Source organism: Zosterops lateralis (assembly GCF_965231275.1).
Source record: "Zosterops lateralis genome assembly, chromosome: 14".
Lineage (NCBI taxonomy): Eukaryota > Metazoa > Chordata > Aves > Passeriformes > Zosteropidae > Zosterops > Zosterops lateralis.
The window spans coordinates 4109731-4128097 of NC_139774.1; the positions used below are offsets into that span (position 1 = coordinate 4109731).

Consider the following 18367-nt stretch of genomic DNA (forward strand, 5'->3'; position numbering starts at 1 on the left):
CTTCATTTTCCCTGCCTTCCTTAGCATGTTCCAAATGCCAAAGGATCTGGTCCGTGGAATCCCAAGGCAGCCCAGGGAAGGAGATGGTGACTCACTCTTCAGTTCTTGCCTACTGACCTGGAAAAAAGCATTTCCTCCCTCCAGATCTGAACATGGGGAAGCTCATGACCGGTCTGGAGCCCTTGGATGTCATTATCAGGAGACATTTCCCACTGTGTCTGCCATCTCTGAATGTCTGTGTCAGTCTGTAATGCCTCTGCCTGGAGTGAATCCCACCCTCCTCCTCCTCCTCCTGAAGAGAGCAGCTTTTGTGCCAAGGCCGGGACAGCCCTGTGCTCCTGCAGCAGGATGCAGATGGAGGGCAGAAGCAAAGACAAATGTGCAAGCAAACAAAATCATGTAGTATTTAAAACTCCTTTTCAAATAGCAGTAAATCAAAGCCCAAGGACTGAGTAGTGTTAAACTATTTCCATTCCTCCCATAACTTTACCAAACTTCATCCTGGAACAGTCCACAATGGATCACCTGTTTAGGACTGTACTCCCTTCACAATTGATCATGACCATTATCTATCTTTTAACCTTGTGCAGGTGGCATCCTTTCACTTAAATAATTTATGTTCCTCTTCATTTTTATGCTTGAATATATTTATAAGTTCACTGTATTATTTCTGGACCTATTTTTAAATGTCACTTCATGTGCACCTTCAAGAGTGCTGATACAAATTGTGGAGTTGGCTTTAATGAAATGACTGTGCAGGGTCACCATTTGAGCTGCAGGAGCATTACATCTTCTAAAAACTTCTGTTAGATTTTTTTTAGTCATTGGAAGAGCAGACAGTGTCCAAACCAGAGAACCAAATGCACACAGGCAGCCTTCCTTGTGGTGCAGTAGTTGGAAAATTAAGTTTTGCCTGCTTTAAGGTGAATATGCGTATGTTGGCAGGGTTAGAGAAAGACCTTGAAAGACTCAGAGTGGAGACAGGGCATAAGAGATAATCTGACTTTTCAACCCCTCCTTTGGAAGGCTTAGGTGGAATAAATTTCCCTAAAAGAAAAACACTTTTGTCATAGTTTTATAAACTTCAGTTGTCTCACAGGTTCTGTTTTATTAACCCTTCAGAAGAACCAATTCACCCCTTCAACCTCAGTTGTTAAAATCGAGACTGCTTCTTTGTTCTACTTTTTTCATTTTTCTCTAGCAGTATTCCATATAATTGTAGTGCTGTTATTGTTAATTAAATAATTGCAATATTAGTGCTTTTAGGATAAGGCAGTGTGAAGTGAGGTCTGATTTTCAGTGGTGTTACTTTACTGATAGATTGTGAAACTAAGTAGGATTTTGTAGAATAAAGTGGGCTTCATTCATTAAGCCAGACCTTCCTTTCAGTGTAGTTGGATATTTCCAGTTTTATTCCTTGATATTTATTTGTATACTGATTAGTGTTGACTTTTGCCTTACAGAACTGTTGTGCTTATGTGCCATGAATTTTTAACAGATAAATTTACTCTTTGGGAACGTTCAACAAAGCAGAGAACTTGAATGAAATAATGAATATTCATGACTGGCAAGTTTTTGCATACCATGAACTCAATGGTATTAACATCAATTAGAGGCTTAAGTTACTAATCACAAATCTTAAAGCTGTGCTCAGCAAATAGCTGTTGAACAACCATAGATGGAAATATTTGCTTAAAACATTTGCTGCACATTTGTGTAGGATAAACAAATTTGTACAAATTTTGTCCATTAGAGGAATATTTCCCTTCAATAAGGAATGTTAATTTTGCATATGGTCAGTTGTGGGTCCCTTGCCCATCTCCCTCTGCAGGACTCTGTGCTCAGATGTCCCTTTATACTGGGATGCAGACATCAATCAGGAGCAACATTTGCTGTAGGTGTTTCGGAATAAATTAGTTGATATCACTGGGAATCTAGTGCAAACTGTGGCTCATGCAGCTGGAATTGATTTCAGATATCCCAGCATGGTCAGAACTTCCAATGGGTTATTTAATTACACGCAAAAAGGTCATACTATATCCATGGATCTGCAATACTTGTAGTGTTTTGTTTATTGATCAATAATTTCGTGTCTGATATACATTAAATGATGTAAAGTCAGCACAGGTTTTTAACCAGGAGGTCCTGTCAGATTTATCTTAAAATCCATTAACATTAACATGTTTTACAAATAACTTAACATTTTGCTGGTGGAAAGGAGCTGCTGCAGAGGTGATTGGATAGGTGAGGAGGTAATAAAACACACTGCTTAGTGTGCTGTAATTGGGTGTCAGCGCTAATGAGATTATTTAGTTTATTTGGTAATTGCAAAATTTATTTTAGAGGCCTGTGACATTTAAACTGTCCATTTATACACCATAACAATTCTATTCTAATTGTAATAGTAGTCCATTTGCTGCTTTTAAAAGAGGCCAATGAAGGACTTACTTGAAAAAAGCATTTGATTTCTCTGTAAACTTCTGGGTCCTAAGTCTCCCCTTTCTTTTCCCTTTTCCCCTAACCCATAGTCTGAGACTGTAAATTAAAGTGGTGCCAGATATTGGCTCCCATAATTATTGACACTGTCACTCCACTGCATCAGGTAAAAAAAAGCACAGTAATTTTTGTTAATCATACTCCTGCCTTGGCTTCCACATTTTGTTCATGTTTTTCTTTAAGCAAAATGTATGATTGAGTTGATGATTTTTTTATCTCAGAGAAAAACATAATTAACATGGTGAACTAGGGCTGCTGTGTATTACAAAAAATCTGCAATGGCAAGATGACAGATTGTGAGAATAACTTCAGAAGGGGAATAATGTAAATGCAGCTGATTTGTCTGTGGCCATTTCCTTTTGCTGCAGCCACACTGTGAGGAGTTTACTGCACTTAGTGAAGGACACAAAGAGGAATCTTGAAACATTTCTGCCTTTCCTGTATCTTTTCTTTTGAAGAAGTATTGGCAGCAAAGGGAAAATTCATTTTTAGATTTCAAAATATCCTTTAGAGGCTGTGTTGCATCAGGGCCCTTGATCATCTCTATGCTTATACTCTACAAACCCATGAAAGTCATAGCCAAGTTTTAATGACTTTATATTCCATAGCTTACTTAGACTTGTTTTATTAACCAGTCTTTTTCAAAACTGTTCTCCACAACAATACAAACATTAAACTGATTAAATGGATTGGATTTTTTTGTGCGTTAATTCTGTAGATCTGCAAACAATGGATCCTCATTGAAGTGGGACCATTAAATCCAAATCAGATTTGAAATTCTGTTTCTAATATTATTCAAGAAACATTCACCTAAACAGATGATATTTTGTGTGAGAGCTGATGGAATATGTGCTAGATGCCTGTTCAGTGTGCATGTGCAATAGCAGCATTTTGTTCTTTGGCAAGGAAAAACATAAGCAAAAGCATTTCATCAGGATAACAGCAATTTATACACAAAGTCTTTTTATCATTAAAAATCTCAGAAACCTGCAGTCTGGATCTACTTTTGCTCATGAAGAAGAAAGAAAGGTGCTTGTGATGCTTGGGGACCTGGTTTAGAGGCTTGTGGAGCTGGCAGTGCTGGGTTGATGGCTGGACTCCGTGGTCTTGGAGGCCTTTTCCAGCCTTAATGATTCTCTGATTTTACTGCTGCTACCTGCTTTTTGTTCTACTGGACTTGTTTCTATCTTTTTTCCCTTTTCAGAGCCCCCCCTTGCATGCCCTGCCTTTCCCAGCACTCTGCAGTGCTGCATCCCCAAACTGGGGAGGTGCTGAGCTGAGCTCCACTGAACCTTCTGCTGTTGGTTCAGATGCAGTCGTGTCAGCACGGACTCTCAGAGCTCCAGCTGACAGCACATCAGCTTTTTTGATGCTGTGTCCTAACAAAAAGGGAGTGTACTGCTGCTTCTCCAACCCACAGTGATGTTATAACTATTTTGTGGTGTTGTAACTGTGCAAAATGCAGTTTTCCCCTGCTACAAAGCCTCTTCAGAAAACACATCAGATGTGGAGATGGTAATGGTTGTGTGGAAGCTTTGACCTTGTTGCCAACTTTCTACTTCCCAGAGAACAAGGATTGCTCTGAAGCTTCTTCCTATTTTGATAATTTCTCCCTATCCCTAAAGGCTTGCAGTCCTCGTTTGTACTCACTTGTCCTTCATTTTGTTTTGGCCATTGTACCCCAGGGTAGGCAAAGAAAAAATGTAAAATGCAGGTGATCAGGTCAAAGAACAAACCTCTTGTTCTTACACAAACACAATAGAGGGCTGTGTGCTTTTTGAGGCAATATAAACTGCTTTTGGAAGTAGTCACAGTTAAAATCCTAAAGAAATGTTAGACTCCGTGAGAGACAAAGCTGGCAGTGCTGTTGTGCAGGTTTCTGTCAGTTTTGTAAGAATTCTATTAATTGACAGTGATGGTATGTGTGCCCTGCATTTCTATGGCCAGAAAACAAACCCAGGAGAGCTGCTTGTCCTGCCTGTTAAACATGTACATGTTTAATTAGTGACATTGGTTTTTCTTGTTTAGTTCAAATAGCTACCACTTAACTACTGTGTTAAATGCTGGCTCACATGGATAGACTGTTAAGCCAATAAGAAGATTTTGAAACTGGAGCAAGCCAAAGTTCAGGTTGCTTGATAAATATGAATTTGTTTCTTTAGACCATATCCATATGGATTTAGACTTTAATTACATTATTTAATTCTTTTTACAGTAGTTTTTAGCTCAGATGATTCTTCAGGGTGACACTGAAATGGTCTCTGTCTTGAGATGAAAGAGTGTTGATGGAAAACTCCTTACCTGCAGCTGTCAAAGTGGTTGGAGGGTAGACTACAAATGAGAGGGTATTTTAGCAAAGAGAAGGGATCATTAGGATCATCTCATGGTGGAAGCAGCTGCCCACTCTCATAAAGAATGTATCTGACCCCTGCCCATGCACAAATTTCCTGTGAGATTCATTTATTTCTAGATGGTCACTACCTCTTAAAATCTAACTTCTGGTTGCCTGGATTGGAGCTCTGAGGTCTGGACTGCCAAAAGTGAGCCACTCTGATTAACATCAATGAGAGGTCTGTTTAAAACACAGTGCTGTGAAACCCAGAGTTTTCATCTGGTGTCCTGACAGGAAGTCAAGGTGATCACCCAATAAAAAATATTTCAAACCCAGTATTCAAATATTTCACCCACAATTGAAATGGTGATCTTGTTCTGAAACTCAACACTGTATTTTAATATAAGGCACTTCTGTCTGCCCTGGTTACAAAATAATATTTAAAGAGGATGACAGCATGCTTGAACTTAAGGAAACTCAGACAAATTGAAATTAATTCCCATCAGAATTCAACACCTTTCTAATGGAAGGAATGATTCCACAGTAATTGTGTTTTGCTTTCCACAAGGGCTCCCTCTGCAAGTGCAAAGTCACTTGCAGAAGCTTTCAGCTGATGTCCTTTCAAAGTGTAGCTGCCTTTGAAAATAATGACACTTAGAGATGCCACTGGAATCTCTCTGATACTGACTTTGCTGTGCTGTTTACAAGGTGGTGAAAGCAGGGATATGTGTAGCTTTCCATACAAGCTGACACTGCTGGGCAGAGTTAAGAGCTAAGCCAAGCAAGTATGGTGGCATAAATCAAGAGAGGAAATTTATAGAAATGTTGAATTTTTATAAAATCTTTAATTGTCCTGACATACATTGGATTACAAGTTGGTGCAAATAATTTGTTTTTTAACTTTTTGTCACCTGTAGTTAGAATTCATGAAAGTATCCATCATGGATCTTTTCAAAGACAAACCAAACAAATGTACAGCTTTGTGGATAGTTTTTTCACATTTTTGTATGTATTTGTGTTTTGACAACTCAGATGTTTTTATTTTCCCACCCAAAAGGCCAATCTTTTACAATTTTTGTCACTTCTTACCAGCACAAGCCTTCCCATTTAGCCATCTGTATCTCAACATAAAGATAGAGGGCTTCTTGTGTTCCATGTACTTTGAAATATGACTCACTATAAATAAACCAATAACTGCTACATCTTGATAACCTCAATTAGCATAGCAAACCCATTTTATCTATGGTTAAATGTATGCATAGATCAAAACTTCAAATGTAGGAATCATAACCATTTGAGTAAAATTGACATAATTGCTACAGTTTCAAAAAAATGTAATGACACTTAATTAAGCCTGAATCTAATGTATTGACTAGAATTTGTATAGAGCAGTGTCCTCATGCTACACCTTTGCTGTGTGTGTAGCTTTGTGTCTTTTGTATAGCTTAAGCAAGGGTTTGAAGGTTTGAACTCATGTTTTTCTAAATTCTTTTTCTGTTTCCATAACTGCATTGTCTAATCCTGAAAAAAAATGGCTTTATATTCCCAGTCTTCACACCATAACAGGCTGCCTTGTTTCAAAAATATAAGTCATCGCTGATGAGAGTTCTCTCAGTATGTAAAAGTACTCAAGAAGTGCTTGTGTAATGGAAACTTCTAGGCAAATATAACTTTTAGAAATACTATTTGATCCTAAAGCTTAATTTGAAAATCTCTGAATGAATTGATCTGGGTGAGCATGAAGTGTTCATGAGGGAGAGAGAATGATGGAGAGGAGACTGAGGACGAACAAGAACACAGTAACCTTTTACACGTTTTGTCTGCAGTTGGTTTGTAGAATATTACATTCACTTGCAAATAAATTATTACCTTGTATAGGAAGAGGATCTGCAAGACTCAGAGCCTGGAGTATTTTGTTAAAATCTCACACCATCATTTTTGAAAGCCATTTAATGTTTCCCTTGTGTCCCAGGTTCCCAGTCGGAGCCCCCGTCGTGCAGCGCCAGTTCCATCACCTGCCCCTCCGCCTGCACCTGCAGCAACAACGTGGTGGATTGTCGGGGCAGGGGCTTGACAGAGATCCCAGCCAACCTCCCAGAGGACATTTGGGAAATGTAAGTGCCAGTCTAATGCACAGATCTTTTCCATGTCTCTCCATTTTTATTCCATTTTATGGCCTCCTGTGTGGAGGAAAAGCACATGTTTTAAAAACTGTTCTAAGTAGTTGTCAGGTATGTTGTTGTGTAGCCCTGGTTCCATGCCTGAGGTGTTTTGGTTTCTGAAATTCTTTTCCCAGAGAATTTTTTGTAAACAGGAGAAATACTTTTGTAACTGTATTATCTATGTTATTAATTCCTTTTCCTAGGAGGGACTTCTTCTTGATGTCCCCCTGGTCTGACCAATATGATTAAAGGGGTTTGTCTTTGTGTCACTAATCAAATTGGTCTGTGTAAAACAGTATAAAAGGGAGGAGACACATCCCAAAAATAAAGGAGTCATTTTCAGCCTTCTGAATCTCGGAGTCTGTGTCATTGTGGTGTAAAACAGCATCGTAGTTGTCCTCTTTGATTTATGCTTTTGATCTAAGAGCTCAAACCATTTTTAAATGTAAATTAAGATAATTTTGTACTGTCCTACCTGAAAGAAAGGTAAAGTTCTTGGGGCCTTAAGTTCAGATCGTGTTTACATTTCACAAACCCAGAATTGCAGTTCTGTAGTCAGTAAATGAAAATACACAGTCCTTTCTTATTTCTAGTCAGTGACTTCCCCGTGAGATGGAAGGATGTCTTTTTACCTTGGCAGGATGCATTTATAATGAATTAGAACATCAGAGCACATTGTCCCTGCTGATTTTACCTTCAACATCTTGTCTTCCACATTGTTATTTCTAGTTCTTTTACAAGTTTTGTGCCTTGTGTTGTGGAATCAGATGCTGGTTTTACAGACTTGTTTGCCTTTACTACCTTTAGGAATTGGAACCATCTATTTCTGTGTCCATGACTTCCTGCTACTGTGGTCCTGAAATACTGTTACATTAAACCATTTTGTTTGTCGTTAGTCCACAGGGAGTGCAGATCAATTCTTTTCCTATTTAGGTTCTTGTCATACAGAGTTTTCTGACATCCAGCCAGCTTTTGCAGTCTACACAGTATAAATTGAAATATTTGTATGGTTACTGGACTCATCCCGCTTCTTCTTGCTGTAGAAATACTGGTACACAGCAGAATTTACCGTGATAAAGCATAAATTCATAAGATCATGGAATGTTCTAAGTTGGAAGCAATTCTAAAGACCATCTACCATGGGCAGAGACACCTTCCACTATCCCAAGTTGCTCCAAATTCCATCCAAGCTGGCCTTGGACACTTGCTAGGATGGTGCAGCCACAGCTTCTCTGGACAACCTGTGCCAGGGCCTCTCCACCTTCACAGGGAGGAATTTCTTCCCAATATCCCATCTAACACTGATCTCTTTTAGTTTTAAACTGTTTCCCCTTGTCCTGTCACTCCAGGCCCTTGTCAAAAATCCCTCTCCAGCTCTCCTGGAGCCCCTTTAGGCACTGGAAAAGGCTTTAAGGTTTTCCCAAAGCCTTTTTTTCTCCGGGATGACCATCCCCAGCTCTCTCAGCCTTTCTCAGTAGCAGAGGGGCTCCAGCCCTCTCATTGTCTGTGTGGCCTCGTCTGGACTTGCTCCAGCAGATCCATGTCCTTCTAATGCTGTGAGCATAAGAACCCCAAGGAACGTTGAGTTCGGCTAGTTCTTGTATTTCCCCCTAAGTCAGTATTTTCTTGTAAGCCAAATTGCCCTGGTAAGAACCCTTGAGTTAGAAACTGTTCTACAAAAATGAAACACACAGCTGTTGCTCTAACACAGTTATTAAAGGTGACCTACATTTCACTCTGTTTCAGTATTAATTAAAGATCTTTTATTCAGCTTCCCTAACTTTCTTCATTAGCATGGGTAGACAGAACCTTCTCTGACAAAGCTGCCAACAAATCCTAAAACTGTTTTTGTTGATGAAAACCCATCACAAACCAGGAAACTCACTTGTCATGGGACATAAGCATCATATGATGCTAATTTTCCCTCTGTCACATAGGACTAAGAAGTCTGTTGTGTTACTCTCTTACTCCTCGAGGTGAAGGACTTCATTACAAGAATGTTTGCTATTAAGCAAACAATTTAGGAAAGCTAGAAATCTGTATCCCAGACTTGCTTTTTCATAATTTCATAAGATAGGTAGCAAGAATGTAGAGAATGCAATTTGGTATTTTATAAAGCTTCTTGTTCAGTTGGGAGCTGACAGCAGCAGCCAAATTGACTGAGGAAAAATGAGTTATGAGAAATTGAAGCTGAGGAACACAGACTGTGTGCTGAGTGTTACAAAAGATTGTCTGCTTACAAAGTGGTTCTGTTTTGCTTTTCAGAGGAGAAATGAACAGTTTGTGTCATAGAGAAGCACATGAGAATAAGCACAGAAAAGTTTTTTGCATGACTACTTGAGTGAAAACAAAAGTCATTACACACCTGGAGGCATTTACTGAAAAGAAATATTGAAATGCATATGGTATGGTGGTTTGCTGGTAACATGAACAAAATACTCATTCCACTACATTGGGTCAGCATCTATAATAAAAGGAGAGGTTGCAGGTATTTAGAAAGGGTAAGAGAAAATGCATGCAAGGTAAATATGGACCATGGTGTGAGTGCAGAATGGGTGTGAGGCTGGAGAGGTGTGGGGAAGGAGGGATGATCAACAGACTGAGCAGGCAAAGTCTCCAAAGAATCTGTTTTTCTGCTCAGACTTGATCACAACGTTGCAGCCAGCAGCTGTCAGACTGAATGGCAGCTCAGCCCACAGAGCCAGCAAAGCCAGGGGAGAGCACAGACCTGGAACCAGCTGTGGGAGCCTGGGAGGGTGTTGTGGCAAACACCTGGAGCAGCTTTCACTCAGCACATGGTTTGGGCTGCTCTTGGCTCAGGACATGGGCTGGATAGATCCTTTCTCAGTCATTAGTGATGCCCTGGCATAAATCAGCCCCAGGCCAGCTTTCCTGCACATGCAGGTGTGGGCACTGGAGGTAAGGGCACTGCCAGCCCTGGCTGTAGTGCTGCAAACAGTATTTGCTGCCTGCCACATTTGTTTGATGCCTCCCAGTCAGGGATGAGTATCAGTAACGCCCTGTTAATCTTCTCCCACTTCACAACACTCTTCCTTTGTCCCTCCTTTACAATGAAGTTTTCATGCTGTTTGTTTGTCTGCCTCAGACTGATGCACTCATCTTGTATTTGTCACTGCAACCAAGGCTATATTTTAGGATGTGAATTCTGGGCAGCTCTTGTCTTGAGAATTTTGTACACCTTAAAATGGTAATGCAGGGACTACCACTTGTGCCTTTGTGTTTGGTAACAGTTGGTGCAAGACCCTCCTGGGGGCACAGCCCCCCAAAAGCAGGACACAGTCCCCTCCTGCTGCCAGAGGGTGTTTGTGCCTGGTGATGCCTGGACAGGCAGATGCTGGAGCAGCAACAACTGGCACTGGGTGCTGCTTCTCTGAAGGATCTTCAGATTGCTTAAAATAAGGAATTAATTATTTGCTAAAGCTAGAGACTGGATTGTGGTTGGGACAGATGCTTGAGAGAATGTAAACATGCTGAGCCCAGTACAGAAACCGATGGGAAAAGAAGGGTGAGCTCAAATGAAGAAACAACCAGACACATGAGGAGAAGAACTGGGAACAGAGGAAATCGAGACAGGGTGAGCAAGGTGCTGTGAGTCTGAGAAAGTGAGGAATGTTTGGTGATAAGGCCTGAGGTTGGTGGCAGTGGACACCAGCTATGTAGGGTGGAGTGTACCCTGTACTTGGGAAACCCAGCAACAATCTGTGTGTCTGTCCCTGTGCATTAGGGGCTATCCAGGCACAGATTCACTATTAAACTGCACAGGGAGCTCCTGTTTGCATTGCTGCTATCCCAGTCAGAGAGCTCTACAGGGGTCTGGGACTCACACTTCTGGTACACTTGAGTTTCCTAGTGGTGGAATTGGCAATTTCAGCTTTTGGGTTTGAGGCCACTAAATTAAACAAATTATTTTTGTTAAGCAAAAGAAAGAAATTATAAAATTCCAGAGTTAATGTTTGTAGCTGCAGTCATCATTCAAAGCTTTTGTATGTATTTGTGGTGGTATTCACTTGAACAACAGCACAGTCTCATGCTGCTGTTGAAAGCTTGGATTCATGTCTTGTTGTCCAGGGATACAGAGATGTGTAGGGAGGGAGGCTGTGTGTATAGATAGGTCTATTCACTTGTTGCAAACAGGAAAATTGTAAAATGGGGACTGTGGGGAAGATAATCTCATGGATCCTGTTCAGAGAAATGGGCTGTGTCTCTTCTTGCCAGTGATTTTATTAATTGATTCTGGGCAAGTGACTTGCACAGACTTTTCTTGGGTGGTCACTGGTGATGTAATCTGGGGTTCTGGCTGACTCAGCTGAGACATTCAGAAGTGTTGAGGACTCACAGCTGCAGCAAAAGTCAACAGGCACTGTGCTTTGAACACTTTGTGCTGTGCAATGCTAATTACTCTGAAAAGCCAAGTCTCAGTCATCTGCAAACTTATAAATCAAACTCCAGGATGTAAAGTATATCCTTCAATCTTGAAAGAGATCTGAGATCTGTTCACATCAAGCTTCCTTCACCACTGTCACTTAACCTGTACCATACTCTGTGTCTGGTGATGTTGAGAGGACTAGAATTGAATGAGCCAAGAGTAAAGCTGGGTGGGATATACCTGAATCAGAAATGAGGCCAATTTGTTTAAATGCTCCAGACAGTAAAGAGGCTGCCAGTCCCTGAAGGAAAAGTGCAGTTTAGGCACCCATGTCTGTGAGATAATAACCACAGCTCCATCTGGCAGCTGAGTGGAGTAAACTGGGATGGCAGCTCTTCCACCAGCAGCTAGACCTGGCCTAAGGTTTGTTTTAGTCACTTGTTCTACATGGGTTTAGTTGAGCATTTTCACTTTTGATAGCTGAATTGGTGGCTGTTTTTGTAGGTATGAGTAGAACATGATTTTGGTGCAGTATCTCTACTCAGGAAAAATGTTACGTTGGTTTTCTCCTGGTTCTGGCAAAATGAACACAAACCTAATTTTCTGCAAGATGACCACTTTGTAATGTAATGTTCTACTTATTCTACCTTTAATGAATGATTTCCTGACAAATTTAATATCATGAGGGTACCACTGTGCTGGGCAGTGTTGCAGACCTGTAGGCAGACAAGTTTCTGTTTGTTGTTTCAGGAATTGTCTCAGGAAAACACTGCCTTCTCTGTCCTTCAGTACCTGCAGGAATGTGTATTTCAGGCCAGTTAGGACTTCACCTGTGAAGTTTTAGGAAGCTTTTGTGGTATGAAGAAGGTGGTGAACAGTTTCTAGGCATTTAAGTTACTGGTATATTCAAAATTAATTTTCCTCCAATTAAAATAAAGTCAGAAAAGCTATTACAGAAAGATTGAGCACCAGTGACTACTCATTATAATAAGAATAATTTTTTGTTTTATAAATTAAACATTAACTACATGACAGCATTTTCATGTTTATTAACAATTGGCTTTGAAGTTCTCAGTTTCATAAAGGTAAGAGGTTTTCCTCGTATCAAGAATGTGTGTAGAAACTGTAAACTTCATAAATAAAGAAATGGCAATTTTTCACTTAACATTGTTCTTCCTCCTGAAAGAAAATTATAATAATTTTCCCAGTCTTCCAGTAAATACTGCAGCTGAAGCCAGCATAGTATTTTTGAACACTGCAGTAAATGCTCCATAATTGCCTCTGGTGGCAAGTTCTCTGGCTGGGGAATCAGGTTGGCTCCTGTAGTTGAATCATGTAATATGATTTTCATTCACTGCTGTAAATTGGCCCTGGACAGCCTCTCGTGTCTAACCTGACTAGGATTTTCTGGATCTCACCTGGCAAACTCTGTCCTGCATTCCACTGAAGTTTATTTTGTCAGGCCAAAAATACGTAGAAATTTTTTTGTTGAGTTCAAAACACAAAAATAATCAAGAAATAAGAAATATTTTAGATTGATGGTCAGTGGAGAAATTATAAATATATGGAAAATTATAAGAATAAAGGTGTCTTCTGTGCTGAGACAAATTAAGGAAAACAGAAAGCTGCATTTCACAGTTTTAGAAACAAGCAGCAACAGCAGGGAGTTTCTGCTGCAAGATCAAGGCAGATTTATTCCTTACATCTTTGCTTTTATTTCTGAAGTTGTGTAACTAATGTCATCTGCAGGCACAAGAGGATGGGTTTGTTTTGATAAAGCTGGATTTCATACACATGGTGATTTTCATTTTGGCCATATCAATTTTTACTTTCTTTACTGCTTTTTATAATTGGGAGATTTATTTTAGAAAAAAAGTTATGTGCAGGTTAATTTACTCAGGCAAACTGTGTAGGAGTAAACATAAAAGGTTTGTAAGTTTGAGATTGTTTTGGTTTTTAGTTTGGGTTTAGGTTTCTTGGGGCTTGAGTGTGTGGGTAGTCTCTTTTTCCCAGAGACATCACTTCAGTCCAGTATAAATATAAATTAATAATTACTAACAAAAACGAATAGTGTAACTAAAAAGGCATAGCTCTATTATCTAATACAAATTTCTCTGCAAAATTCCTGTGTTGCCAAGCAAAATAAAGAGATTGCCATATATAATGAGTATGTACGTCCTTAAAGCTGATTATAAACAGGAAAAGCGATTACTGAAAATGAAAGAGAGAGCATAAAATCACAACTTTGACATAAAATATACGAATCAGATTTTTACTGGATGAAATACTAATTGTCTTTTGGCTAACACATGTTCTGTTTATTTTGCCTAAAAAGACTGTGAAAATAAGAGGGGGTTTGAGGAATGTCTATTGTCAGATGACAGAATCTGTTGAGAAAATATTACAGGTGGCAGAATTTCAACTACCAGAAAGCTACTTAATTTTCTTGCTAATTTCTGGTGTTCTGCCTTTTCCTTGTCAGTGTTGTAAAATGGGCAGTAAAAACAGATGTTACAGAATGTACAGAGCTTTTCACAATAAATTAGATTCAGGATTAAAAAGTAACTTCTTATTTTTCTATGTCAGCTTGCTTCCATTTTCACGAAGTCTAAAAGAATAGTTTTGTGTTACAACTTGACAAATAAAATGCAAATCATCTTGAAATCCTCAGATCCCTGAGGTAGTTCCAGCATAGTGAGAAAATGTGGGAATTGATCTGGGCTGGAAGTTTCTTGAAATAATTGGAAGCCAAGAGAGGGTGGTCAGGACTGACCTCCTTCAAGCAATGATTAAATAGCAACATGATGTGTTCAGGGGTTTGTCTTTCTGGGACCTCACAGAGCTTCTCAGTAAAGCAAATATTCTGGATTTGGCTTGTTAAAAACTATCCTTACAGGTTTCTGTTTATCAGAACATTGGTAAATGATTGCACACAGGTACTACAGAAACTCTTTGTCTCTCTTCAAGAAAAAATAAAACCCACAAAAACAACAAAAACAAGCAAACCCCAACAACAACAAAAACCCACCCAAAAAATTAACAAAAAAGTGCTCAGCAGAAGTGTGAGTGAGGCTCAGAGCAGATGCTGTGCTGTGGAAGTGAACACCAGAACTCTGTGCAGCTCCCTGTGGGATGTTCCTTTGGAGCCTTCTGAACTAAAATCCCTGGCTCTGAGCTGGAATCCCTGGGTCTCAGGGTGTGGGATCCACGTCTCTGCTGGTCACCACAACATCTCAGGAACACCAACACTCAACTCACGTGCAGGTTGAATGAGGAATGGAATTACCAGCAGGGACCTGGAAATTGTCAGTTCTCTCCAAATTACAGGCTCTGTTTGCTGCATTTGTGTTCACAGCCACATGCCTGCATGAAGGTAAAATTCCTCCTGCAAACCCTGGTCCCAAGTCCACATGTCCCAGTAAAGTCAGCTGAGATGGGAAATTACCTGTCCAGTCTAGAATAAGAGCAGGGAGGCATTATTTTATATTCTACCCCCAAAACCAGCTTCTGATTCACCTTGAACATCCTCACAGGTGATCGCTCAGGGGAGCTCACCTGGAGACTCTGCCCATAGATCTGGGCAAAGCCAGCAGCAGTCCCTGCAGGGGTGGGATTGCAGTGGAGGGAGCTCAGGGGGAGCCTGCACCCTCAACCAGGGTGAAAAAAGAAAAGAAAGAAAAGAAAATGAGACTGGCAGGGACATTACAATGAAAGGTGATGAGAAGGGCCAAAAATTCCCACCACAAGTGTGGAGTATCATAGTGGTTGGTAGATGGAGAAACTCTGAGGTTTGGCAGAACAATGCTTCATTCTGGTGTTAATGTGGTTAGAGAGACACTGGTGTTCTGTCAAAAGACATTCTGTGAAATACCAGTCTGCGGGTTTCTCTGGTGTTTCCTGTTTGTCTGTGCTGTATTAATGCAAAATTAACATGCTACAGCAGAGGGGATGGAATCCTAATGTGGCTGCCATCACAAATTCAGTGGTTCCCAGCTGATACCTGAGCAACTGCTCAGCTGCACAGCTGAAACTAAATTCACTGCAGTGTGTCAGAAGATCCAATGTCACCAGCACTGCTTTTAGAGCAACGCCATGGTATCAGGGAACATATCAAAACATCTGTTTTCATTCTGAAAGATGTCTTTTGGTGAGCAGAATTATCTGTGTAGCTTCCTAGGTAGATTTATGTTGACAAGTCCCTTCACTGTTGATAGGATTTTGTCTCTTGAAGCCCTGCCCTGGGGTGAGTTGTTAGGGAGCAGCTCTGTCTTAGAACTACAGCAGCCAGACCTTGAAAATCAACACCAAAGGGAATATGAAGGGAAACTCCAGTTGTCACCTTGTATTAATACAGGTGGAGGGTTTACTGGCTTTCAGCTCTCCATTTCCTAAGGCAGACTCCATAAGAGGCATTAATAATGCATATTAATAATTTTTTGGAAGTAGTTCAGATGCTGCAATGAAAGGCAGCAGTATGAAAGTCTTGGAGGACCCTAAATATGTGTTTAGGGGTTTTATAGTGGTGGTAGAGTCTGGCTGGGGTGGAGGGTGAAGGCTTTAACAGTTAAAATAAGCAGCAAGCACAGACATCCTAAAATCCTCCATGTCCTGCCATCCCAAGGCACTTTGTTTTCTGCTTGGGGACTGAGGGGTGAGAGGCACAAAGAGCTGTTTGTTCCCTGGGATAGAAGTCCATGAGCACTTAATGAAGCAGAAGGACTGCAGGTTCTGGCCTTGCACTGTGGCTGTTCCATGTTCTGCTGCTGGCTGTGACTGCAGGGCAGGATTCCTTCCTCCTCTCCAGGGCTGTCTTTGGGTAAACACCTCAGTGCAGCTGCCCACACCTGCTGTGTGTGCTGGGAATAAAGCTCGTATTCCAAATGAAGGGGCAGGAAAGGCATCAGGGCAGGGATCAGATCCAGCTCATAGCTGTAGTAAGAAGACCATGCATGATGGTGATTTATTTAGTATGATTTATTCAACTTGAATACTGAAAATACACCTGTGGAGTTTTCTTCATCAGAGACCAAAATGCACAGTAAGATATGAGAGCCCAATTTATGAGATCAATCTGAAATAATGCTCCAAGGAGGTTTTTATAATTCAGTTGTTTCAGTCCCTGGATTGATTGTTGTGTTCCCTAGAAATTTCCTCCTTCCTAATCCCAGCAGTTCTCCCCAGTCCTGGATTTTGTCACCGTGCTGCATGTGAATGCTCCTTCTTTTCCCAACCAGTTCCCTGCAAATCCCTGCTTACAGGGCAGGAGGAAAACAAAGTTCTTGCCCTTCCCCACCACCCTTCACACAGGCTGTGTGTCCTGCCAGGTGAGTGTGCCATGGGTTTGTGCTGCTCTCACAAGGCTGTGCTCACACTTCCTCTTTCTTGGAGTGGCTTTGGCTTGTGGCTCTTTGGTTCCTGGAAGCTTGGGCAACGCTAGACCAGCAGAGCCCTGACCCAAGGACGAGCCTGGTCACCCATCCCCTCACTTTGTGTGTCCCAAGGACCAGCCTGGTCACCCATCCCCTCACTCTGTGTGTCCCAGGGACCAGCCTGGTCACCCATCCCCTCACTCTGTGTGTCCCAAGGACCAGCCTGGTCACCCATCCCCTCACTCTGTGTGTCCCAGGGACCAGCCTGGTCACCCATCCCCTCACTCTGTGTGTCCCAAGGACCAGCCTGGTTCATCCATCCCCTCACTCTGTGTGTCCCAAGGACCAGCCTGGTTCATCCATCCCCTCACTCTGTGTGTCCCAGAGACCAGCCTGGTCACCCATCCCCTCACTCTGAGTGTCCCAGGGACCAGCCTGGTTCATCCATCCCCTCACTCTGTGTGTCCCAAGGACCAGCCTGGTCACCCATCCCCTCACTCTGTGTGTCCCAGGGACCAGCCTGGTCACCCATCCCCTCACTCTGTGTGTCCCAGGGACCAGCCTGGTCACCCATCCCCTCACTCTGTGTGTCCCAGGGACCAGCCTGGTCACCCATCCCCTCACTCTGTGTGTCCCAGGGACCAGCCTGGTTCATCCATCCCCTCACTCTGTGTGTCCCAGGGACCAGCCTGGTTCATCCATCCGCTCACTCTCTGTGTCTCAGGGACCAGCCTGGCTCATCCTGCCCCATGCACAGGAACATTTGTGACCCGGCTCAGGCAGGAGCTCCTGGCCTTGTTAATAGAGTGTGGCTGTCTCATTTGTAGGCTCTATTCATCTGACAGCTGAGAATTATCAGTACGATGCTTCACTCCCTCTCTTTTTCTCCAAGGTAGTGATTTGTCTATGTTATGGGTAGGTAAGCTTGACAAAACATTGCACATTAACAGCTGAGACAGTGTTTGAAATGGGAAAATTGCTGGCAAACTGCTCCATTAGAGACCCAAATAACAAATTCCTTCTTTCCCTCAATGAAAGGGAGATAGTTAAGGCCCAAATTAATACGTCTGTCTCCCCAACTCTGCAGGGGGAATCACTCTTCAAGACGAATGGCTTCATCACTCCTGGGTGTGAGCTGGCTCTGCTGAGTCCCTGTTAGGCAGAGTTTTTTCTCCTTTGTGTTTTGCCATCCTGGGCGTGAGCAGCACAGGCGCCACAGGAGGAGGTGATGAAAAGATTTGCACCTCAGTGAACTTTGAGATGGATTAGCATGGGAATTCGAGTGCTTATTCTTTACCCTGGGATAGTTTTTCATCTTTAACTGCATGGTCTCCCCGTGTTTGTTTTGTTCTGTTTTTTCTCTGATATGTTTACTTTTTGCTCTCATTGCTGCAAAGTCATTTTAAAAAAAGTGGGAAGGAGGAGGACTTTATCCTGTCTAGCATCATGTTATTACAAGAAAAAATGGATCTGAATCCGGTGGGCCCTCGTACTTTCCAATCTCTGATGATATATTAGAGAAGAGAAAGGAAATTGTTCCTGCCCTTTGATGTTGTTGTCAAAGGCTCTAAAATAAAGCTGGGAGAGGCAGACAGAGCATTGCTGTGTGTGGGGAGGGGGG

General features: G+C 41.6%; 1 protein-coding gene across 3 annotated transcripts in view; it reads left to right on the top strand.

The window, feature by feature from the left end:
• Positions 1 to 18367, top strand: part of SLIT3 (slit guidance ligand 3) — a 473506-nt gene that overhangs the window by 295877 nt on the left and 159262 nt on the right. For all 3 annotated transcript variants that reach the window (XM_083871948.1, XM_083871949.1, XM_083871950.1), the window contains one exon: positions 6801 to 6942. In XM_083871948.1, the coding sequence (XP_083728074.1) occupies positions 6801 to 6942 (142 nt within the window). The remainder of the gene's footprint in view (positions 1 to 6800; positions 6943 to 18367) is intronic.